Below are 25744 nucleotides of genomic sequence, written 5' to 3' on the forward strand. Positions count from 1 at the left end.
AAGAGGGAAAGTCAGTCTAGTGAAAAGGGCTCCCTGTAAGAAATCAGAGGCCAAACAAATCTTTATCTGAAGTAAATGTTATTCACAAAATTGAGATTTACATTGACAACATATCTATACTCAGAATTACTTCCATAAATACACTCACCATTTTATGGGAAACAAATTGGATATTCGGTTCAGAACAAAACATATAACCTCCTGTCTTTCATTTGATCGTATTTTGTCAAGACCTGGGACGACAAACCAAACAAATCTGACTAATTACATGCTTGGTTCTTCGCTTTTGCTCCACTTTACCTTTTCCCGTCGAACTAGATAATGATGTCAGTGTCTTAAAACGCGTTCTTATGGCCTAAATATTTTCATAGTTTTTGATACTTGGAGTCGACAGAAAGGGCATCTGGAGACATGAGAAGCACATCCTCGACAAAGTACATGACCACAAGGAACTATACTGGCATCAACCTCTGAATTCAAACAGACTCGACACATCCACGCTGCCTTTGCGGTTTCTGCTTCTTTAGCAGCACTATCGGCCTTTTCCTGCAAAATTTGATCCATGTACAGATAACCAGTGTCAATTTGTGACCAAGTTCTAGCTTTGATACATGTATTGCTAGTTGTATTAAACCTTGAATGGTATTGGGTCTCATGTTGAGTATTACTGACAATCTCTTGTGGTGATTTGGCAAAAATGTACATACCACTTGGTTTATGAAGTGGAAAAATTTGTGAAATGAGAAATCTGATAAAAATTAAATAATACATGCATGATTAGGTCATTTAGAGAAACTAGTTCTCCGCCACAATCATGAAAACAGACAACTCAGAGGGGGAAAAAAGGAGTTGGTCCGAGTGAATCTATTTTCATTTTTAAACCAAGGTTTTGAAGTATAAGAGTTGAGCCATGAAAATCACAACCAGTACTTTTGAGTTATATGGCTCTGACAACCCAAACTCTGGATTGAGGTAGTGAAGTTTGAAATCCTCAAAAGAGGCACAGTTTTGAACCCAAGTCACTGAGTTTCAAGGTTGATCCGGTGGCGTAGAAAAATCATGTACTGGGGGCGACAGCCCAAAATAAGAATGCGAAGTGGAGTTGAAATTAATAATCGATGGCGGAAGTAAGCATCAAACCTGCTCAAGAAGAAGTGCTGTCTGAGACTCTTTTAGTTGTTCTTGCAGGGTTAGTGCTGTTTGCAGAACGGACTGCTTCTCTGTATTCATACTAATCCCAGCTGCAGAGAGCATTTCATTAACTGCCTGAACTAACTCTGCTGCTGAAACTCGTCCGTAACTGTGCTCTTTAGCTGCCTATATTTGTCCAAAAAGAAAAACCTTAATCAGTTTCATTCTTCACAAAACTCAAGTATGAGTCGACTCAATGATAGCAAAAAAGAAAGGGACAAAAAGCAGGAGGGAAACTATTAATTCACGATTATATTTTATTTTTTTGTGAAATCGACTACGATCTACATTAGTCGTTACAAGGCATTGATACATCATGAAGATGTGATGAGCACGATAACTGCCTAATTTAAACCATAATGAAAGAGGCCTAAAGGCCGACAAACATAAAGTAAAGACACCATGTTTAACGAGGTTCAGTCGGATATTCACGACCTACATCCTCGGAGAAAGCCAAAACGGCTACATAATTTGTTCCTCACTATTGTGGTGATTCGTTACAAAAATTGAAAATTGAATAGTAATCGAATGCTTAAACTCCTAGAACCCATCTCTTATTTATAGAGTAGATTAGGGTTTAGGGTTTCCTAGTTTCTCCTAACTAAACTAGGAAACTAGATAATATTTATCTATTATTTCCATTACATAGTTACAAGACATATCCTGACATAAGAAATTCTATCTTCCATATCTTCTAATATCCTAGATTAGTCTTGATTGTTGGATCTTCGTCTTCTCGATCCGTCTCATGTATCACGTATCTCAACAGAAACAAAGAGAAACATTGAAACAACGATATTTGGTCAAAGCCAGATCTATGTCTGAAGTTATGCAGCAAGCGATCAAAGCATTCATAAAATTTTACTTCTCATTCATGTTTAAAAAGTTTAGCAACATTGACGCAGATCAAAAGTACCTTAGAAGTATTTGTGCCGCCGATTCCAGCTCCCTGCACCATGACATGGTTCCTATTTTCTCTTTCAACGTTACCATCATTGGACAAGGTTGAAGACGAAGCTTCTTCCACCACTGATATGCTTTTGAACGAGAGAACCTGAGAAGAAAGAAGAAGCTGGGTGTCCCCTGGTGCTGTTTCCACCTTAAACCTGTAAAGTGATTGACCAGCCGATGGTCTCACATCCTCTGGAACTTTACCATACTTCAATTTGTCTCCATCCTTTCCAGTTCTCCAAGCCACTATTTCACCCGAGTAAAAAGGTCTCAAAGGATGGAATTGAACTTGCCGAGCATCCTGTGGCATTAGGTCCTTGCCTACCAATTGATTACTTCCAACTCCCAGGTCATTTTTTCTTCTGTCAGATCCAAGTTTAAGTGCATCAACTATTGCTTGCTCCGAACTAGCAGGAGCTGAGAATAATGGTCCAAGAGGTAAAGGGGTCGTTGAGCCCAACACCTGACTCACAACAATGGCAATAACATCGAAAACAGAAATGAAATAAGGAGGTTCGGCAACTAAGGCATAAGTTTTTGATCGGTCGACAAAATGAAAAGAACGATGTCTTAATCCATCCTCCCACTGAGGAATAACTGATTCTTTATTCACACGGGTAATGTCCACGGACTTGGGAAGTAAAATAAACCGGGTATAGAGGATTCTGACAAATTGCAACTTTTCTGCAACAGATTCCAGTGACCTCTGTATTTGCTCTAAGTCAGGGCATTCAGATGTAGGAAAGGAACCAGTGGTGCTATTCACAATTCTCCAAACCGCGGACTGGAATGATCTACTTGAGAGTTTTTCCTTAATTCTTGCTAATGGGAGCGAGCCAATGTTATCCAAAGACTGTAATTCCTGTCCTTGGTCAAGTTCCTGCAGCCAGATATACAGAAATTTTCAGTGCCTGAGAATATCTCTATTATGCGGAGATACCCAAATACAAAATATAAGGGTGACCCGATGAAGTAGATATAGGAGAGGAAAAAAAAATCAAGTTACCTCCACAGCTACATCAGATAGCTTTCGAATGCCCAAGGCTGTACATATTCTTTCTGGGAGATCAGGGTGAACAAACCTTATCCTGGAAATGTCTATGTTTCTAATAAATCGAGATCCAAAAGAATCAATGTAAACACAAGATCCTGCAACAACTAGTCTACAGCCATCATCTGGTACAATTGCTTCTGATATGTAACTGGACTTGTCTTCTATATTCTCAGGTGCAATTGCATCACAGATAAACTGCAAAATCTCCATCACAGCCCGGAGTTCATTAGGATTTAGGCGCTGATATCCACATGCTTTCTGGATATTCAGCAGAAGATCCTTCGCGCATGTGAGTGAAAGAGCATCCTGAAGCCCCAGGTCCTTCAGAACCTTCATGAATGGGAGATAGAGTGTAGGAAGTTCAAATACAAACGGAGCGAGATTTGTTGTCAAACGCACAAAAAGAGAGTTTGCTGTAACCAAGCGTGTGCCATTTGCAACTGGCACGAACGCCACTTCCTTTAACTTCGATACATCTGCCAAAGACAACAGAAGTGAAAAGGAAACATTAAATGAGCTTTGATATCGTATCATTCTTGAAATGTATATCGATTAGTGTTCTATAATGTGAGAGATGTAATATATATATATATGATCTGGGCGCCCCTCCCAGAGCAGTAAATTTTCAATTTCTCGCCTGCCATGGTTTTTGCCCCTGCCAACCTTGCCAGTGGTTGGCCAAACGGGTGGCACCTTCAACATGTGCCGTTCACAAGTAGTATTCAGATTCTAGACCCATACATTGAAAGAAGTTAAGGTGGAAAAAAGAATGAGACCCTTTTCACTAGAGCCAATATATGCAATTATATACCAGTCTAGATAGTTCTAGCACCCACTTCCGCCGTATCTCAAAATGAACTAAACATTCCTTTTAGTTATTTTGGGAAGGGTCGGATATTGTTATATTGGCAAATGAATAAGTTGTTAAAAGAGCACAGAATTTTAAGGTAGCTTCAGTTAGAAACCTGCCCAGGATAAGAAAAAGACCAAAACAAGTAGGCAAAACTTTTTTTATTTATTGTATTGAGAAAAATGAATCGGCGGAGAAAATGATAATGCCCATCTCACAAAAACCTACTAAAAATAAAAGTTAAACACAAGGAAGTGACCTGCAGCAGAGAGGTTACTCCAAATCTTATCCAGATAAAGCAATATTTCTCGAGAAGCTTCCTCCACGGTCATCATGCCTGATACTGCAGGCCAATGGGCAAGAGTGTCCTCACCACCATTTCTTCCAATAACCTGGGGAATGCATGTATTGAATGCATGTCTACATCCAGATAACGGTTTTGCTCAACAGACGTAAAAAGGATAAACTTGTTACCTCTAAATGCTTCAAGACAGTTGAAAAGGCTGGAGGACTCCTCAAGTGGAGCGCTTTCCAAGCATAGTCGGGCGGAACAACACTTTGATTAGTTAGAATGGGAGCACTACTCCAGGACAGAGGCCAGTCATTCAACAGAATGGCTTCATTATAAGAACAAAGCACCCTTTTCCCACCTTTCTTACCACCAATATAAGGAAGTCCCCTCTCAGCAGGTATAAATGCAATCTTGCTAAGTACATCACAGAAGTTATTGTTATACAAGACAGCAAAGTTTAAGAATATAGTTTGTACAACAGACACAGCTAGAGACCATATTTCCACAGAAATTCCATCACTGGAATTGGAGAAAATAGCATCAAAACTGTCGGGACCCTCTAATGAACTCATGTACTTCTCTCCAAGAAACTCCACTTTTCTGGCACATTCAAGTATCACATCTGCTTCTGTCGAGGTTCGAAGGCCTGCTTTCCTTAAAATTAGAAGCCACCCATCAGCAGTGAACCTCTCACCAGGAAACCTATTTCTGTCCTCGGTGAATACTGACTTAAGTAAAGAATCATTAGGATCAAGCAGATCTTTGGGCTTAAATAGTTCTTCACGAACTGCACTTGCATTTCTTACAAATTTAGTCTCTTTCAAAGCGCTGACAACATTTGCATCTGCCTCGAGATCCCGCCAATTTGTGTACAAGTAAATTAGGATATCCTCTTGCTCCTCCTGAGATTTTCCTTCAAAACCTGGCAGTGCAAATCTCACAAGAATGTCTTGATCGTGCAGTTCAGGGACCCCAAGGGAATGGAACAGACTTCTAGTTGAATCTGTAGAATAAGATAAGCACCGCTCATCACAAGGCTGGAAGAAAGCTCTGGGAGATATAATACATTGGTCTATATCATGCAACCTGGTATACGAACCCAGGACAGTTTTATAGATAGGAAGACCTCGTAACAACTCAATCTCTTCTCTTGTGTATGTGGGCCCACTTGGAGAACTTAAATCTGAAGCAAAAAGATTAAACAATTGATCACGATCAGCAGCAACAGAAAAGGCAGGTTCTACAAAATATCCAGCACGTTTAGCAGCAAATAACTTAGTAACAATCACTTTCCCTAAAGAATGTCCTGGAGTTGGGATACAGTTACACGAAGAAGCACCCTCTAGGAACGAGGTATCATAAATCGGTATGTTGCATTGGTTGAGAAATGATGACAACCAGGGGAATCTCGAATTCATTACTTCGAATGCCAAAATGTATGACTGAACTAATCTAGTTTTATAAATACCCGCTGATCCTGTTGCCTCGTTCCCCTCACTACTCAGTTCTGAAGTATCATTTCCTAATGTTGGATCAGTAACAAGTGGCGGTATAAAAACCAGATGATGCTCTCTTACGCGACATAATACTGACCTACCAAGAAAAGCAGGAATAAGAGGCCAATCAGAAAAAAGTGAAATATCTCCAGGTGAGCCATTAAAACTTTTCCAAAATAGTCTTATCCATTCAGGAGAAGGACCCCCTTCAGCACTTGAATGTGTATTACTCTCCCACGAAAACCATGGAACTTTATTTGAGCTCATAACATGATTTACCCAGTGTCCACCAAAAAGTAATCTCATGTTATTCGCCAACAAGCGATGAGAGAAACTCTGCAATTTCAAGAACATTTGGATATTTTGATCAGAAAAAATATCAGCAATGATTGATCTTCCTAAGCATTCTGGATGGATAAATTTTGCAGCCAGTGGACCCATTAGAGTTTGCTGCTCCTTGCTGCCGACCCAAATTTCATCTACACCTAGTCTAGCAAGATTGCTTGTTGCAGTTGGACAAAGGAGACCTTTTAGCTCAGCAGATATAGATGCAAACCGTGGATCAAAATTTGAACCACTTCCGCTACCTGTAATAGTACTATTTGGAACCAAAGGGCCTCCAGCCCTACCAATGTCCTCAACCACTCCTCGACCGAAATCAAACAACGCCTTTCCAAAGCTAGTCATTATTTCGAGTGGATCACCTCCATGGTTATCTGAACTTGGGGTAGATATCCTACGAGATGCCTGCATGCTTAGATGTGATATAGAAGTAGAACTGTTACCCTCTTGGAAAACAGTTCTACTTGAAGAATTATGAATATCGTGTTCCATTGAAGAATCATTTTCAGATGAATTAGATACCTTGAGTTCAATATCAGATAAACAATACTCGAGCACATCTATGTATGTATTAACTGATCGAAGGGCAATAGATGTGGAAGAGGCCTTGAGGAGATTTCTTACCATTTTGGGCCTGATTTCTCTAACGGCAACTCCTACTGCCTGAATTTCACTAACCAATTCCCATGGCACCGAGAAGACAGGATAGTGTTCCTTGATGAAACTAAAAACAGTAGATGGAGTCAAATTGTCACCCACCTCATTCCCAGGCTGAGCAAGAAACATACCATCTTCAGCCTTCACTACACGCCCAGAATAGAGCTGCCAAACGGGAAGGTCAACAAGGCGGGAATAGAAAGGTTGTATCACTTGTTTGATTAGACACTCCCAGTCAGTTTCACCCACATTCGAAGAACTTGCATTACTGGAAATTGCATCAGACTGATTACTTAGAGAGGAACTCTGTTTCGACCTTGGCCAGAACAAATATATTCTATCCCCATAAGCCTGCAAAAGTGGGCTAACCGCACGTACAGTACTTGAATCAATAGTCGCATTTGAAGGTTCCCTTCTTAGCCTTTGCATCTCCAGTACCATCTCCACATATGAATCACGAACGCAACACATTAGTTCTCTGTTCCAAGCCTCTATTAACTGATTTCCAGCATCGACTTGTGGTTCTGGTGAAGTAGTGTCAGTTCGGCACTTGAATAGAGAGCGCCCGCAATTAGGACGAACAAGGAAACATCCAAGCATGGTCACGGGTATCCTTAGATCTTTCGACAAAGGAAGAGGAGACAAAATACAGCTGGAGGAATGGGCATCTGCGGGTTGTCCATTTCTTGATATATGGGCTGCAACTCCAGCAACAGGTGTCAAGTCGTAAGCCATATACCGCCTGAAAAGTAATTTGCAATAACCGTGTCAGAGAAGCATACAACTAGAAAAGCATAACCTATGGAAGAGTTGTCTATTTCATTTTATTCGTTTACAGTCGAAAATATTGAAAAGATAACCTATGGAAGAGTTGGAGAGTGACTTCTGTAAATGTTCTTTTACTTTTTCGGGGAAAAAAAAGATAAGAACAGTACGATAATAGGAGTATGCGGCGCTGGAGATAGTAGAATCCAACCCTTACTGCCTCCATCTAGTTCTAAGCCCTACGACCCATGATTATTTTTAATATATAATATATATATATATATATATATCTGTGTGTGTGTGTGTTTGTGTAGAAAAGCATGATTCACTATATGGAAGACGATGTGCCACTGTGATCCTAGGCTCTGTTAGTTTTTTTATTGAATAATTTGATTAAATTAGAAAGGAGAAAGAATGTACAAGCCCCTAGGGCCAAAAAAGCTTAAAATGACAAGTAAAAGATAAAAGCATCCCAGTTTTTCTACTATATCAATAAAAGATCTATGTTTTACCCAAGGGATAGATCTGCTCCAATGATATATGAGACACTTAGAAGAAAATATGATATGTTATGCTGATCTCAACAAACTATGTTAGTTTCAGAAAGTATCTTTTAATTACATAGATATATCAGGGGTGTTATTAAGATAAAATCAATTAGCCAGTTAACTCAGGGGGTAAAATCATTCAAATAGATTTTAAAAACATTAAAAACATAACACTAAAATCAAGAGATATCTATGAGAAATGAAGATGAAAAAGATAAGGAAGAGATGTGTTTTTAGTTTTAGTTTCTCCTGATCTTTTGCTAGATTTCCATTATGCCAGTCGAATTTTTCATCATGTCGGTGGAAATTTCAAAATTTCCAACAATTTCAATCGAAATTTCCCGCTTGTCGGTGGAAACTATGCAGGAAGTAGTTGTAAGTGTGATTTCGTGCACCTAGTATAAATATAGGAAATATTTTGCGAAATTTTAAATTTCATTCCTTGCTTTTAGTTACCAAAATCCATGAAATAAACCTTGGTTGCACTATGTTATTTCTTTTCTTTCTAATTAATGCTCTAGTTCATATTTAGCCAATTTTAGTTCAGTAAAGCTTCAGAGTGACACTAAAACCACGAGATACATGCAAGGAAATAAATCTAGACCTGCCACGGTATGATAATAAAGTTGTATACGTACTGAATAAAAGGCGCTCTCTTTCTTTTTATCAAAGAAGAGACTTACCTATCAAGGGCCATATTCCTTGTTTGTCCAGAACCCAGGCTAAGAACCACGATCCATTTGTCAACAACCTTATTTTCTCTTTCAAACATGTGCACATCAATAGTATGTATTTTGATTGTGGTGTTTGAGCTACTAAATAGCCTTGATATTTGAAATTTTCTCCACTTCTTTTCTGAAAAAGGATTTCTCATAATTGCTAATGATGGATCAATGCAAACAGAAAAATTCTGAGATGGATGTAAAGCTCCCTCCTCCCAAGTTGATAGGGATACCTGACGACATAAAAGAATCGAGAACATAAAAACTCTCTTGGTAGACATAGAAGTTTCATATAAGCACTGTGAGAAACAAAGTATCCACATCCAACGAGACGATTAACATAATGGTGACCTATCTCATTAACCTGTTAAGTTGTCACATCCACATCCAATGAAAGAAAGTATAAACACTGTTAAGTTGGATTTAGTAATAACAAGCTTTTGAGCGTCCAATAGCAATGGATGATACGGTTGCAAAAGATAATAAACGGCTATTTTAGCTAACTAATGAATAGTGGTCAAATCACATGAGCACTAATTACACCGGAAAAGAACATGAGATCTATGTAAGTTGGTGCATTAGCATCTTAATATCTCCAATAAAATGGTATAATTATAAGGAGGACTTGGTTATCAGAATGGATGGGCTATGTTAAGAAAAAGATCTCAATGGGTGAGAGGAAGCTTCTAAACAGCGGGATGGGACGAAACTTGAGAGACAGCCGATTTCTACATCAACAACAGAGTTCTAGAAACCCGGTTTCTATGAATAGGTAAGAGGAGGACCTTATCCCGGAGTTAAAGGTCAAGAACGCCCAGATTACTAATTAAAGTGAACCAGGCGGATCAGCGGGTATGAAAGCCCTGGAGTCATTTTAGCACCCATTTTAACAAGGTTCTTTTCTTACCCTAGGACTGCGATACTCACCTTAGACTATGTTTGGGCTAAGAGGTAGAATTGGACAGTTGATGACAGTTAGGGATTTTACCAATAATTGAGAGCTATAAACACATAATCTCAATACATAATCATATAAATTCTCTCTCTTGCTCAAAAGAAAGCAACAATTAGGAATTGAGCTTATTATACCTGAAAAACAGACTTTAAAAATAGAAGCGTACTAGATGCATGCTCCATAAATCTGTCAAAAATCTGCATTATTCTTTCTGATCCATACTGAAGTCCGTCTTTCATACAACTAGAGGATAGAGGCATGCGAATAACTGTGGAATCTGATGATGACCAGGGCATATTTTGACCAATAAGCATAGGGCTGAATTGATCGCGGAATCTCTCAGTCAAACGAGCTCCTGAAATGCATAAAATTTTAAGATTTAGATTTCTCTTTATGTAGGAGTATACGAAACAGTTGGCGTCTTTCTTTATAACTATATGCAAGAAATGAGTATAAACTAACACGAAAATGCCCAAAATACTAATGGTCGAAGCAAGGCATGAGAAATTTGGCCATTGTATTTGCATATAGAAACTCAGAGAAGGACCTCCCAAATGTTAACAGACAGATGCATATGTGGGGCAGTAACATGGTACGAACTGAAACAAAGGAGACTTTGACGTAAGCAGACATGTAAATTTACAACTATCATCTCTGTGTTGCAAGCTCAAGACGTAAGCACCTTACAAGTATTAAGCGAGAAATAAATTAACTACCTTTCAAAGAAAACATTTTAGCGGAGGGGCTATTGCTTGAGGGGGCAGCAAGGGCTTTTCCAAGTGGATCAAACATGTAAAAGTACCCATTAGAAACAACTGCAGGGAGATCACATATGAAATAGCAGCTAAGAAGTCCTAAACCATAATTAAGAGTATTTCCCCGCAAACGCCATGGTGGAAGAAGCTGGAGACTGCTGACTTCCTCCTGACTCAAGGTAGCCCCATCTAGCACAGCAACTAGAGCAGGCCCCTGATACTCACCTGAACCATTTGCAATGAAACAGATAATATTCTATTAGGATGGATTAGAAATATGACACTCATGTCCACCTAAAATCAACCTCAGGAAAACACTTACACCACATCAAGCGTTATCGCGGGATTATAAGAACCACGGGCTAGTAGTGTCACTACAAAAACATGACCTCCTAGGGAACTTTTTTTTTTTTTTTTTGCATATAAAAAAAACAACAGGATGAATTTTTATACTTGACAAGATTCTCAAGTCATACCACGTAATTACTTTGTTTAAAGTAAACCATATTTACAGAGGAGGTGGAATCCATGGTTATTAAATTTGGGTTATTAAAGGTATAAATAATAATAAGTTTGTCGGGCTTTAGGCTCTATGTCGTTGGGATTTAGCCCCTTCAGTTATTGGTTTAACTTAGGCGGTTATCGTGCTTATCACATCTTGATGATGTATCAATGCCTTGTAATGACTAACGTAGGTCCCAGTCGATTTCTCAAAAAAAATAAAAAGTAAACCCTGTTTATGAATTTACCACATAGAAAATACTGTCAAAAATACAATGTCAAACACTGATTACCTAGATTGTGCTGGAGCAACGACTGACGAGAATGTTCTCGCTTGTCAAATATCAGATGCAGCTTCTTTGCTTTGCAGCAGTCTGCCAACTCAAGAAGATCAAACAACAAAAAATCGTTGTTCCCATATAATGAGAGAAGCCCACTTATTCTCGCATAATCCATGCATGGAAGATTCTTTATCATTTCTTCATCAACTAAGGACAGGCAACGAAGTGACTGAACCCCAAGCCTGTCTGATAGATCATTGCTAATACTTGGATGCACAAAATGTTTTGAAGCAAGAGTACTTTGCTCCATCCATGGTGCATCATTGTACACAAGATCCACAGCATTCATCAGGACTCCAGAGGAATCCGGCATCAACAGTGGACCGTTAGATGTTTCAGATAATGGCTTATCTGCATAGCACTCTGCAATAGCTTCCAATATGCAAAGAACAAAACTCAACTGCTCTGCTGATAAAGGCAACCCCTTAAGGTCATGCTTCAAGCGGTTCAAAACATTCACATAGTCCAAAGCATCAAAAGTTAATTTGACACCTAAAGCTAACAGCAAGTTTCTGCACTCTGATAGCTCAGATGGAACAGCATACAAATAAGGATGGAATTTAACTGGTGAATCAAATGCAAGTGCCTCGGGTGATATAAAGTTGTCTCCAATCCAAACCCATGAAATGCCATTCAATGAAGATTTTAAAATTGATAGGTCATCAGTACCAACGAATTCATTCATTTTTGAGTAAAGAGTTGGTATTTCCTTCTGCAGTACGGAATCAAGTTCAGTGTCCTCTATGCCCTGCAGCTTCAGCTGGCTATAAGACTTAGATAGACCAACCAATTGGGTGGATAAAGCACCGACATTGGGGTAATCTAGCCAGCCAAGTTTACGTTGCAGGTATTTTGAGCAGCATTCGCCGTCTAGTATACGCATTGTAGATGACATCATCCACATTTGTGATTTAGGTCTCACATCAATTGGAGCTGCAACTTGATGTTTTGATGTAAACCAGGGAAGAACTTGCAGCGGTGGATCAACATATACCGGACACCACGAGATAATTTTTATTTTTGTCCAGAATTCTTCATCTGGTATATTGTGCATGATGTCACCTAAAAAGGACTGAAACTCTAAATCCTGTCCGCTGGAGTTCTCCTTACAAGTTGCTGACAAGTACTCGCTTCCGGGAACATCATCGCGTAGCTCACTACATATGTGCGAACATGGAGCATCACTGACTTCACCACAGTTGTCCTCTCTTTCCCCCTTGGAGAGCTTAAATCCGAGAGCATCAAGACAGGAAAGCAACCTTCTTCCATTGTTAAGCGCCTTCTGGTCCCCTGAATCATACAGCATTGAGACAGACGTAGCACTATCAAGCAAACCATGAAGTCCCAAGGTCCTCTTGAGCCCCAGATCTATCAAAGTCTCAAGAGTTTCAGTATCTAGGAACTTCTCAGAAGGGAAGAATGCTTCCTCGTGAAGCATCTCTTGCAGCTCCGGGACGCGAGGATCATACAACCTGCAAAGAAATATACTGAAGTTAAAATATGTTTCTTTCTTCTTCAAAAGTAAATATTGTTCAAATAGTTCATGCTGTAAATTATTAAATTGACCATTACAAAATATCCTTCTAACAAATCTGGCTGAAGAGAAACAAACTGTGGAAGAGATTGATAAGAGATAAACAAATAAATTACTTTGAAGGAAGTTGCCAGGATCCATTGGCTGCTAAAACGAAAGGTGTTTGCGAGAGCACTGTTTTGATGGAAATGTCCTCTTCAATCAAAAGCTTCACATCACGCAATATTGCAGAAAGAGATCCTGGTTGCGAAAGGAATTCAGACATGCGATTAAGCACAAAATCTTTGTAAAACTCAGCCCTTGAAAGTTCTTTAATTTCAAGATGACTTTTCAAAATAGTTTTATCTTTTTCTGATTCAGTGCGAACAAAGGCTTCATTTAGAAGCTCCTCGTGCACACCTTCTGGTTTGATCCACTTGGTAGGTTTGCTCAAACTTACAAGTCTTCTGCTTCTATATGACTCGAACATTGGGAGTTGCTTGATGACATTGATGTGTTTGGAATCCATTTGGCCCCCAGAAAACCATTTGGACTGGAGAATGAAACTACGTAGTTCATGTAATTCTCCTTCTGATGCATCAATAAACAAGCTGTCAATATCATGTGACTCCCTAGAAAGGACAAGTAGAGCATTTAGAATGCCAGTCGCAGTTGAATCCTGCACATAATTACTCAATTGTGGATGATTGATTGGAAGGTCCAGTCTCAAGAAGAAGCAACCAACTTTCTGCAATAAAGACAGCATGTTCTCGCTCCATCCTTCATCTTTGACAACATTTGAATTTCTGACAAGCTGCAATAGGCAATTCTTCCCAACTGGCAAAATAGGCCACTTAGAAAACATTGAGAGATCATCGCAAGATGACCTCAAATAACTCCATAGCAGTCCCAACCACTCTAAGCTTGGTTGACCTTGTTGGCCTGGGGTCCACATAACCCGTTTAGAATTCTGCCACTCACCTGGCATTAACCTAGGGAATAGTTCCTCGAGCAATTTGCACGTCAGCAGCGAGACATTTGAGTCGCCTTGGGCTATATTGCATAGCTTACTTTGAACTCCTTCTGGAATGCTGCTATCTATGAGAAGATGTGGAACTAAATCCCTGAGAAGACCATACTCATTTTCAGAAGTAATAAAAATTCTTTCTCCGTCTCCCCTCTTGCTAAATATTGTGAATAACCCGTTTGCAAGAGGAACCAAGGGTAAACCATACAAACTATCAGACTGCACAGTTACATTGACGTCGCTTAAGCAGTATTCAAGTGTCAAGATCATTGCGTTCCTATCCCTAAATCCACGTTTTCGTCGAATGAGTAAGGCTCTAAGCAACTGAGGTGTTAGGAAATGCAGAGACGGGCAAGCCTCCGCGAACCTTTCTACAACTGCCTTAGAAACACGAACAAGAGGCAAACCTGCAGCAGATAATGCTTCTACAAGCTCCTCCGCTTTGGAGAAATGATAATCAGGAAAAATGGCTTGCTTTGTCGATATCCACTGGCCCCCTCTGGCTTCAGTGTATAACACTCGGAGACCAAGATCAGAGGCAGACTTATAGAGTTTCCGAACCATGGATGCCCAAGGCTCTACCATGTTTGTTACTGGCCAAAATGAAGAGAACAAATCACATGGACCAATCTCGGACGCAACCTTTTCTAGTAAGCGACCATAAGCAGGAGCAACAACATCTTCAAGGAGGTAAAGGTTCCAGTCTGAACGAACTTTTCCACCCCCAGCCATATCATTGCCAAACCAAATGTCCCTTCGATTTGATGATAACTCAAAATAGGCATTAACATGCGTTGGAAGACCAGTACTAATTGGCAATGGCAGAAAACAGAATGCTCGACCATCAAAATTCCTCCTATATTGTCCGGATTCTTGCAAAACTTGAGAATCTGAACTGTTACTACTATCTTCTGCTTCAGCGCTTTGATCACCATTCAGTTCCTTCGTGCCATTCAAATTCACAGTGTGCAAGTAGGCAGCAACACAACCCCATGGGATGAAATTATGTGACTTATTGTCCAAGTGAATGGCTTTCTTTTTAGCACGTCCACCTCCTAAACATTCACTCGTCATCCAGATATGCGACTTTTCACCAGAAATATCTCGCTCAGTCACCACAACCTTCTGACAATTCCATGGCAATTCCGTCTCAATGGTCTTATTTAATTTGTTCAGGAACTGGTTCCTGTCTATTCCACTATGATTTCCATGAATAAAACCAAGCAGATTATTCTGTGGATGGGAGCTGATTTCTAGCCCACTGATATGTTCCCTCTCGACACGATGAATAAGTTTCATGTCATGACCAACCCCATCCTTCACGAAAATAGAGATGATTTTGACTTTGCGAAGAAAGAGTAGGGCTTCAGACACAACTTCAGAGAAAGTAGAGAACAGCGATAAGACATCATCAGGTGCATACTTTTCCTTTTTAATTAGACTTCGAGAAGCAGAAGCGTCATTCCTCAAAGGAAAACGGAAGAGAGTGCCAGGAAATGGATGCTGCAAGTCACAGCCGAAGTGTAAGAATGGAGAGAATTGATCAGGAAATTGCTCTAGAATCCTTCTCCCAGCAAATTTGATCCGCAGGCCAGGGTGGGATGGAGATATACCAGGTAGATGACAAGCATGAGGATCAAACATCACGATATTTTCTCCAGAAACAAAAGCAGGAATATCTGTAAAATGATAGACACAATTGAAGCCAAGACCGAACCTTCCAATTGCAAAGGGTTTTTCTAACTTACTATCTTGACCAATCCGTGAGATTGCGTAAAGATCTTGTGCGCTGAACACTGAAGTGTTAAAACAATATAGAGCAGGTCCCTGCCAGTCTGCCATCTCCGGAGAAAGAACAGATGAAGTTCCATATTGAGTTTTATCCAAGAGAAATGTCACCTCAGAAGCTCCTGCATCCTCTGCATTTTGCACCAGCTCAAAGAGAATTCCAGGTCCATCAGCGTACATTTCAACTATATGTTTCAATCTTGTTGTCAAGGCTTCATGCTGCCCAAAAGCTTCAGCAGCCCCCGATAGACTCAAGTTCATTGAGTCAGCACTCTCAGCAAGTAATAGTCTACGAAGAGAGCATACACCCAGTTTCTCCGCAACATCATTTGAAATGTTGCCATGAACAAATTTGTGCACATCCCTCGTGCTGAGCAAAGTAGTAGACGCATTCCCATAAGCACTTTCAGGGCTTTCTGAGCCAAGTAACCATGGAGCATCATTGTAAACAAGACTGGTAGCAGCAAAAAGTCGGGAAGACGAATCTGGAAGATATACTTGAACCTGCTGATGCTGAAAATGAACGTCTGCTAGATGCTGCACAATCAACAGTGCTGCTCTGAGTTCTTCTGGGTCCAGGGGAGTGGAACCTTTTTGTGTAGCCATTCTACAAAGAATGCTAGCATAATCTGTAGGCTTCAAGAATTCTCTTATTCCAAGCTCTAAAAATAATTCCCTGAAAACTGCTAAGTCAATAGGAATCACACGTATATAAGGAGCCAAATGGAGAGGACCGTTTAAGACAACCTCATCTGAGATTGCAAATCCATCTCCGACCCAAATCCATCGACAGCCTTCTAGAATAGCTTTTACAATGTCCATTTCATCTGAGCCCATCATACCTGTCAATATAGAATATATCCTTGGCATGGCAAGGGCTAGCTCTTGTCGAAGCACCTGATCTGTGACAAGCTCATTATTCTTCCCAAGCTCAAGTAGTTGGGCCGCAATAATACTTCCTCCAGGTGGAGAGGACCAACCTAAGCTACAGGATAAAGCTGTTGATGAGCATTCGCCATCCAGTATGCGCATGCTTGCTGAAACAAGCCACAAATCTGTACGTAACCTGACCAGCTTTGGAGGAGCAACCACAGATGAAGCTGAGGGCCAGGGCAAAGTCTGATGAGGAGCAGAAACCAGAACAGGGCACCAGCAAATCATTTTCATATCATTCCAGAATTTGTCAAGGTCGTTTTCCAAATTGCGAGATTTAACTACTGTTGCAGCTCTTGATAACATTCTTTGTTTCATTCTTTGACCATTGTTTGATGGGTTCAGTAACCACTTCCCAGCATTTACCTCTAGGTACGCAAGTAGCACCTTGCCCCTCGTGTTTGCCTTTCCCTGATCACTGTGCCTCAAGAGCTCCACCTGACGAGCACTTTCTATGATTGTCTCGGGGGACACGGATGTTCTGAGGCCTAAACCTTGTAACATGTCCAGAATATTAGATTCTTCGAAAACCCCACAAGGGAAGCTGTCAGAATCTTCTAGAAGAGAGTACAATTCTTCATTACGAGGATCATATAGCACCTGAGGACACTTTAAAACACCAGTGCTGGTTGGAACAAATTCCAATTTTCTCATAACTTCTCTGAAAGATGCATCTTTCGCACATAACTGTGGTAATTCTCTAAGAATAGAAAGCATCACACTGTCACGAACATCTGGCAGCAACTCACCCAGTCTGTAGAGAACTTGATTTTTGTAGAAAAAAGTCTTCTCCATTCGAACAACTTTGTAATATCTTAACAAAATATCTTCCTCGATGTCGGTTGTGCTTTGAATGAACTCTCCTCCCAGCAGGTATTCTGGAATGTTCAGAGGGGGTAAATACTTTTGAGGATTCTTTAGGTTAGAAAACTGGTTATTTGAACTAGCTCCTCCGCCATAAACTTTATAAATCGGCAACCACTTGCACTTTTGTATTTGAGAATCAGCTATCCCATCTCCAACGTACCATCTTGGGTCCAGAAGAAAATGGCGAAGCTCATTCCTCTCATCCTCTCCAAAATTGTAGAAAGATGTTTGCATGAGTTCCTCGTCTAAAGGGAGTATGTCAAAAATTGCAGCCAAAACACCTGCTCCATCCGCGTCGTAGACATATTGCGGTAAATCCTTGTGCTGAATTTCATAGTCAGGGTTTAGTATGCGGCAGTCAATCTTAACAAGGAGATCGGTCATAGTATTAGACAATTTTCCTGCATCTATCAGTTTTGACTGTTTAGAAGCTCTATACAGATGTCTCGAAGTAGAAGGTAGGATGGGCCAATCACCAAATATAGATAAATTATAATTCTGATCTCGAAGATACAGCCAAAAAGTCACAAACCATGATGCTGGTGGATGATCCGGGTAAGATTCTGGATCCCATAAAACTATGTTTTTGTATTGCCAGTCGACAGGGAAAATTCTAGGGAATAGCTGAACTAAGCATTTAACATTGAAGAAACAAATGTTGGAATTTGAAGACTGTGCAATAGCAGAAAGCCTGCTCATTATGTCAGGAGGAATGTTTCGATCAATTAATCTGTCAGTGACTTTGTCAAGCAGCTTGTATTCTAAATCACTGCAGATAAAATAAGAAATCCCTTGTGAGGCTGCAGAAAAGGAACCAAAATCTCCACTAGTTAGGGGTAGCAACGGCAGGGCATTGGCATGTGTAACAACATCCTCATCAACCAGATCATCAAGACAATATTCCAACAGAACTAGTTTGTAAAATCTGCTTGAGGCAACCAAGGTTCTACAGTTTCTAATATAAGATCTCACTGTTGCAGGCGTGACCACTCTTAGCTGAAAACTTGAGCTGTATTTCAAAAGCATGTTAATCAGGGGTTTGGGCAAATGAACAATGGGCATTCCTAACAGCAAAAGGGCTTCACCAAGTTCCTTACTTTTGATGAACTCCTCATCATGCAGATAAGCTTCAGTTGGTGATACCCATTTTCCTCCTTCAAGATCTGAGAACAGAACTGGACTATTACTAATACTTTTATAAATCTGCTCAACCAAAAGCTTCCATGGTTCTTCAAAAGAACCACAGGGCCATAAAGAATAAAACTTAGTTGAACCAATTAGACTTCGTGCGCCAAGCAGTAAACTTTTATAAGCAGGAACTACGACATCTTCTAATAGAAGTCTGTTCCAGTCAGAACGAAGCTTTCCACCTCTGTCCATGTCATCCCCGTACCATATGCTTCGCCGGTTAGAGGAGACCTCAAAATAACCATTCACTTGCACGGCCAATCCAGTTCTTATTGGCAGGGGAAGAAAGCAAAATGCCCGTCCATGATTAAGAACATCAGCCTGTTAAAACCATATTAAATCAAATTCATTAATCGAATACCTGAAAATAAGAAATTGGAGAATCATTATGTAAGAGGAGAATAACTAGTTTTACGAGATACTGTACCTCAGGAAACACGGAAAACTAACAAAACCAAAGAAAAATAAATTTGAGAAGTGGAAACCTGGTTAGTGACACCTGCAATTAGGCCAATATATTTCTCCGTTGAAGTGGCAAAGGTGAACTCTTCTACTGTGGACAGCTAGAGAAAGTCCATAGAAATGTCTAGATTTCTTATTTACTTTAGTTTTGTTTCCATCTAGTCTTTCTATTCCGTAGCTCTTAGGTTTTCCGTATTCTTAGTTGAAAATTTTGCTACAAACTATTAAAAAAAGTACGCTATATATAGTATTATATATATATATATATGTATGTTTTTGTTCTCTTTCGAAAAATTAAAATATCCTACCTCGGATGAAGAATCCGATATGCATGCTGCAACTGATGCCCAAGGCAGTAATTGAACATCATATTCTTTGGCAGCAGCAGTAGCGAAAGCACCAATTCTACTAGACGTTGATGCCATTGCCTGCACTATGAAGAAGGTATTTATTCTCTTCTCCATATTGGACCCAACACTTGCCTCACTCAAGAAGTCTAATGAAAAAGAACCCATCTCATTCTTCGGAGACACAAACGAATTACTGGATAGCCTCAGGAGTGCTTGTCGATGCCAAACTGTGTCATCATTTTGAGAGCTGACAGAACAAGAATAAAGCTTCTGAGGGTCGGGTGACCCGTCATCCCATATGTACATTTCAACTGACAATACGCTCTTAAGAAAGAGTAAAGTGAAAACTCCTTCCTCGTACAGCTGAACGAACATGGAAGAGATGTCATCTTCTGTATATGCTTGTCGTGAGAGCTTACTAGAAGCTGCCTGATCTGCATTCCTTAAAGGAAAACGGAATAAAGTTCCAGGGAAAGGCTTCTTCATGTCACATCCAAAAGCGCAATATGGAGAGAATTGGTCCTTATAAAGTGATATGGCTGAAGAACTAACATACTCTATGCGTTTTCCAGGATTTGCCGCTGAAACATTTGGGAGATAAACACCCTGGGGATCAAATAACACAACATATTTACCACTCACAAAAGACGGTAAATCTGTCAGATGGTATACCGAGTTGAACCCAACCCTACAAATGGAAAAGTTTATTCAGCAGCCAAAACCAATGAATTATTCTTCATACAGACGTCTGCTACAACATATCACCGACTGAAATTATGACCTCGACTTAAGTGTTGACAAATCACTAACCAAAGTAATATCCCATATAAAAAGTTAATTCAAGGTTTTATTCTAAGGTAAGACCTGACTTAAAAGAACTGACCCGTAACAAAGACAAATAAGAAGAGAGGAAGGCCAAAAAATTTAGGTGAGATCACAAAAGCTTAAGTAAAACTGAACTGAATCAATTACAGAAACATCTAAGGAGGTACATTTTGTGCTATATTTTAGTCAGAAATTGTACCAATGTTACCTCGTACGCGAATCACTCCACTACACGGAACGCTACTATGTGAGTATCGGATATGCTACGACGCGAGTATCGGGTAAGCTAGGGGTAAACCTATTCCGTCAGCTATTTTCTGTTGCAGTACTTTATTCACTATTTTTCAAACCAATATATGATGCATATATAATGGGTACTCCAATTTTCAGACATTCTATCTGCGTAAAACATAAAATCTTAACTTGCTAATAGAAAGAGTCCTGTAGTTAACTACTCAACTTATCAAGCTTATGGATTTTTAGGTAGAACCTCGGTCAATCAATGAGGATTCCAGAACGCAAGTTAGGGGTACTGGAACGCTAACCCACTCAAAAAGGGTATGGCGAGTTCGTGCTCAGTACGCAAAGGGGAGTTGGGTATTTGGTAACATTGGTTTGTACAGCATAAACAATAAGCAATTGACCTCTTTTCTTGGCTAAGTAAGATCTATCAATATCTAATCTAATTCCTGCCAATTATACTACTACCCAATGTACTGAATTTTACAAAACTCAAACAAAATTTAGAGCTTAAGATGATTAAATACAAATCAATATAATAAAATCTTACCCAAAACGACCAGTTTTCCAAGCTTGTTTCTGTTTTTTACTATCCCCAATTCGAGAAATACTAACAAAATCTTCCTCAGTGAATTCAGCGTTATTGAATGCTAATAGAGCTGGACCTTGCCACTCAGCCAATTTTCCAGATAACAATGATTCAACTCGGTGAACTCGACGATCCAAACACAGACATACTTTGGTTGCACCGGCATCATCGGCGTTTTGAATTAATTCTTTCAAAACTGTAGTTCCTTCTGGATAATTTATCAAAACTTCACGGATCCTTCTTGTGAGATCGACTTTTTGGCCGAAATCTTCAAGTAATAATGATGATTCGGTCTCTAAGGACTCCATTAATGAATCAGTCGAGTAAACCTGTATTCGTCAGTTAAAAGAAGATAAACACTTTAACATGGTTGATTGGTTGATTAATTAAAACCCTAGAACTCTGTTTTCGCGATTACAATGGCACCGTCTATAATGAAATCCCATCGAATTTACCATTCAAAGTCAGCTTTTAGTTCCAATATTGTCGTCATTTTTGTGAATTTGAGGGAGTTCGATGGAATTATTTAAAAGACCAGGATGTTTCCACCCAATTTTTGTGGTCATCCCCGTGGTTGATAGAGGTATGGGAAATGTTGTATACACTCACCATTTTTACCCTATACGCTCACCATTTTTACCCTATACACTCACGGTTATCTACACTCACACCTTATACCCATTTTTACCCAAATATACCCACACATCACTTACACTCACATTTTGGTCAAAACCCTTCACCAGCTTGTTCTGCCTCCCTTCGGTAACATGAAACCGACGCCTAACTCAAATATTCGGAGAGATAGAACTGATATGTAACATAACTTGTCGGTACCATCCTAACGACAGGTAACAGAAAGCAACATTTGAAGATCTTTGATAAATTTTCTATCAGTAAGAAGATAAATAAAATATTTTATTGATCATCCTACATTATTTAGGAAAACAAATAAAAAATAATTAGTTACTCAACGTTACAAAATTCCAACTTTGTTGTATGCATATCGGTAAGATACAACCGACATATTACAAAACACATCGACATTGTCAAACCGAGTAGTCCCCTTACAAGTCGGTGGCTTCGTGTCGACTTGTAGTGCAACATTTCGGTCTGATACCTCCGATAGGTTACCTTTATTGTTTTTTGCTAGCTCTTCAAGAATAACATCACTTTCACTTAAGGAAAACTTAAAACGAAGATTCATAGATGTTTACATACTTTTTAGTGGGTAATTCTTCGGTCTTTATAGTTTTATTTGGATCAAAATAAGGATGTGAAGTTTATCCTTTTCCCATTGTTTTCACCATTGAAACACCAATAAAAATCTTCAATAATTTGAATATGATCTTAAAGGAAGATAATTGTTTGATTTTTTGGATGTTAATACCGAAAACAAAGCTCAAAGTAGTGGGGTGTAGATGTGGTTAATGTAAGAATTAATCGAATAATTCCTAGGTTTTGGAAGTTAGTGAAGATTTTAGGTTTTTTTTAATGAGTTTGACCAATATTGACTTGGTGAGTGTGAGTGAAATTTGGTTCGGTCCAATCAAATTGACCAAGTCAACCCTAATGTGAGTGTGGCGGGTAAAATGGGTGAGTGTATATAAAATTTCCCTTATGAGAAATCGACTACTGTCGTTGCAAGACATTGATACAAGGGCGGCATAGGCCCAAAGCAACTAAAGGGGACGCTTTGGGCCCTGACATAGTCAAAGGCCTTATATATCGAATCATGTATGTTATTTTCGAAATAATAATTATTTTATAAAGAGAATTATGACATAAATCAAGTCATAGCTCAATGGTTCAAGAGCTTAGATATTGTACGAGAGGCCAGGAGATCAAATCCACCTCTAAACATCATTAAAAAATAAAATTAGTTTTTCTAACAAACACGATATAGGTCCCCCATATTTCAGTTCCACTTGGGGCCCCCCATATGTTCGGGCCGACCCTGCATTGATGCATCGAGACCATGTTATAAGCACAATAACTTAGGGGTGTGCATTTAGTATCCAAATCAATCCGATCCAAACAGGTTTGGGGACCGATCCAATGGTTATTCGGATTGGTTTGGATAATAAAAGATCAAAACTGAATGGTTTGGTTCGGTTCATGGATTTGTTTGATGAATAACCGAAAAAACCGAACCAAACCATGTATTATTATGTTTCATATATTGTTTATGTAAGAATATATGATTGGGCATGATTTATGGTGGAGATTCAATTGTTTATCGTTTTTTATCTTCCTCGAATGTTGATAAACTACGTCGAATTAATTGCGTAATGTAGACTTTGGTTTGTGAGATAATGCTAATTTTTTGCACGTTCTAAGTACAATTGTGGCATATTTTTAAAGTTGAAAATTTGTTTTTTTGTTCTTGGTAAAATTTATATTATTGGTTCAGTTAGATAACCGAACCAAACCGTTCGTGCATAGTTTGGTTCGGATTGAGATTTACAATAATCGAAGTCTTTGGATCGGACAATGGATAGGCTCAAAAAGTTGGATATCCAACCGATGTTCACGCCTACAATAACTGCCAAAATACTACTGAGTTTAAAGTCCGACGAATGAAATGGCTTATAGCCTGATGAATGAAATGGCCTAAGGCCTACATAAACTATTTTATTTATACCTAAGTTCAGCATTCCTGGATTTGCACTTTCTTGATATCGAACTTGGGACCTTGTATATGGATTGCCTAATTGGGCTACCAGTGGTTGGCGTTGATAGAGGTATTGAACGACTGTTAGTGAACCAAATATCTTGTAGACATTTAAAAAAGTTCGTAGATAAAAATGTTAAAGACATTAAGTGTGGACAAAAAATATTTAGTCCATATACAAAAGGTTTTGTGGCCAGGGTGGACCATGACCCAAAGCAAGATTTTCTCCCTTTGGGCCACTTATTTTTATTTTTAGGGCCCTTTGTCAAAAGAAGAAAAGGAACCAGATTCAGATATGTGTTTGTAACATAATGAGTAGAAATCGTCTCCAACTAAACAACATTTAATTCAATGACTGACCTACTTTTTTTTTTGTTAACAATTGGGACGCACCTTATTTTAAATCTTACAAAAGTATTATAACAGCGATCATGAACCTACAACGACCTCTACCTCTTCGATCTCCCTCTGCATTTTATGTTCTAATCATCTTTTGTTTCTGAATCTCCACTAATTACCTCCAACTCTCTCTCTCTCTGCTTACACAGTAATATTATATTTATATTTACATATACTTATCTATACCTATATCTATAAATAAGGGAGGATGGTATCTTTTTTAGAATATACTCTTATTTCAGTAGATAAGATTATACTTCTCAAACTTGTTTTCAAGGGTTAAGATTACACCTCCCAAACTTATCTCAGAGTTTGAGATTATATCTCTCAACCTTTTTTTCAAATCCTCTTCAATGACTAAGATTACACCTCCTAAACTTATCTCTAAGGTCATGTTCAACGCGAAGGAATTGAATGTGATTCTTGAGAATCGCATTCTCACAACGCGATTTCTGAGAATCAGATTATTTTAGTTTGATGTTTGGTTTGACCAGGAATATGAATTCGATTCCTGATAGATTCCTAACTTGGTGTTTGGTTCATATAGGAATAGGATTGTAAATTCTTGTAAAAGTCATGTTATACCCTTATAATTGAACTACATAAATTATACGTCGGCTTCGTTGTGTATTTTAATCAGTACTATTTATTCAAATTTGTAGATATGAATTAGTAACGTGATGCACCAATTTGAGTAATATTCAAAAATTTATTTAAAATAAATAAATGGTTGGCTAATTTTTTCTTTTTAAACGTTATGAAATTGATTGGAGTCGGTAAAGAACAAGAGAGAAGGAAAAAATTAGAGAGAGTAACGTTCGAGAGAGAGAAAGAGATGGTGTGGTGGTGGTGGCTAAACCCTAGGTTTTTTTTTATTTTTTGTTGTATTATATTATGTGAAGGATGATTTTAATATTAGTCATTCTCATATTTTATTAAGGATAAGTTTGTCCATAAATATTACAAGAAAATATTTCCGTGAATGGGAATCACAAACTCACCCCCCTCCCAGGGTTGCTATTATCCCATTTAGAGGGAATCATATTCCTCTGGGAATCGAATTCTCCCTGTATTACCATGAGCCAAACAATAAACGGGATTGTGATTCCCGAGAATCACATTCAATTCCCACGTGATTCTGACGTGCCAAATATGGCCTAAGGGTTGAGATTACATATTTGATAGAACTGGCAATGCGTGACGGACACGAGTTATACCTTTGCATAACCACAAACTAAACATTTTATAATACATAAATTCCTATGTAAGCGTGTAGCATCATATTGACATTGTAGTTCAACATATTAATAACATTCTTGGGCTCTCCACAAAAAAAAAACACATTTCGTTGTCCTCTATCGATGGCTCATCGAATTGCCCCCAAAAGTGTCATCCATTCTCCTTCGTCTATTGATCGCATCGAATAGGCTTTGACTCTCTGGCAATGATTTTACCTGTATTACCAAATACAA

General features: G+C 39.0%; 1 protein-coding gene across 1 annotated transcript; it reads right to left on the reverse strand.

Annotated features, from left to right (window-relative positions):
* Window positions 1-17: 17 nt before the first annotated feature.
* Window positions 18-21774, reverse strand: LOC147563933 (Zinc finger, C3HC4 type (RING finger) family protein). The gene is made up of 13 exons (XM_086641896.1): window positions 21164-21774; window positions 19507-20236; window positions 13071-19057; window positions 11373-12892; window positions 10540-10803; window positions 9958-10178; window positions 8830-9101; window positions 4521-7575; window positions 4306-4438; window positions 3149-3672; window positions 2108-3022; window positions 1141-1317; window positions 18-546 (listed from the first exon to the last, which is right to left on the reverse strand). The coding sequence occupies exons 1-13, from the start codon at window positions 21508-21510 to the stop codon at window positions 349-351; spliced, it is 14343 nt and encodes a 4780-aa protein (XP_086498022.1). The 5' UTR covers window positions 21511-21774; the 3' UTR covers window positions 18-348.
* Between the last annotated feature and the right edge of the window lie 3970 nt (window positions 21775-25744).

This window comes from Eschscholzia californica, unplaced genomic scaffold, assembly GCF_041429995.1.
Source record: "Eschscholzia californica isolate CP2 unplaced genomic scaffold, dmEscCali1.0.p SCAF_1, whole genome shotgun sequence".
Lineage (NCBI taxonomy): Eukaryota > Viridiplantae > Streptophyta > Magnoliopsida > Ranunculales > Papaveraceae > Eschscholzia > Eschscholzia californica.

Excerpts from the sequence above, each read along its gene's own strand:
- LOC147563933 (XM_086641896.1), bottom strand. The coding sequence starts at position 21,510 with ATGGAGTCCTTAGAGACCGAATCATCATTATTACTTGAAGATTTCGGC. Across the intron at positions 20,237-21,163 it reads TGGAAAACTGGTCGTTTTGG|GGTTGGGTTCAACTCGGTAT; the intron begins GTAAGATTTTAT and ends TTCCATTTGTAG. Across the intron at positions 547-1,140 it reads CAGCACTTCTTCTTGAGCAG|GAAAAGGCCGATAGTGCTGC; the intron begins GTTTGATGCTTA and ends CAAATTTTGCAG.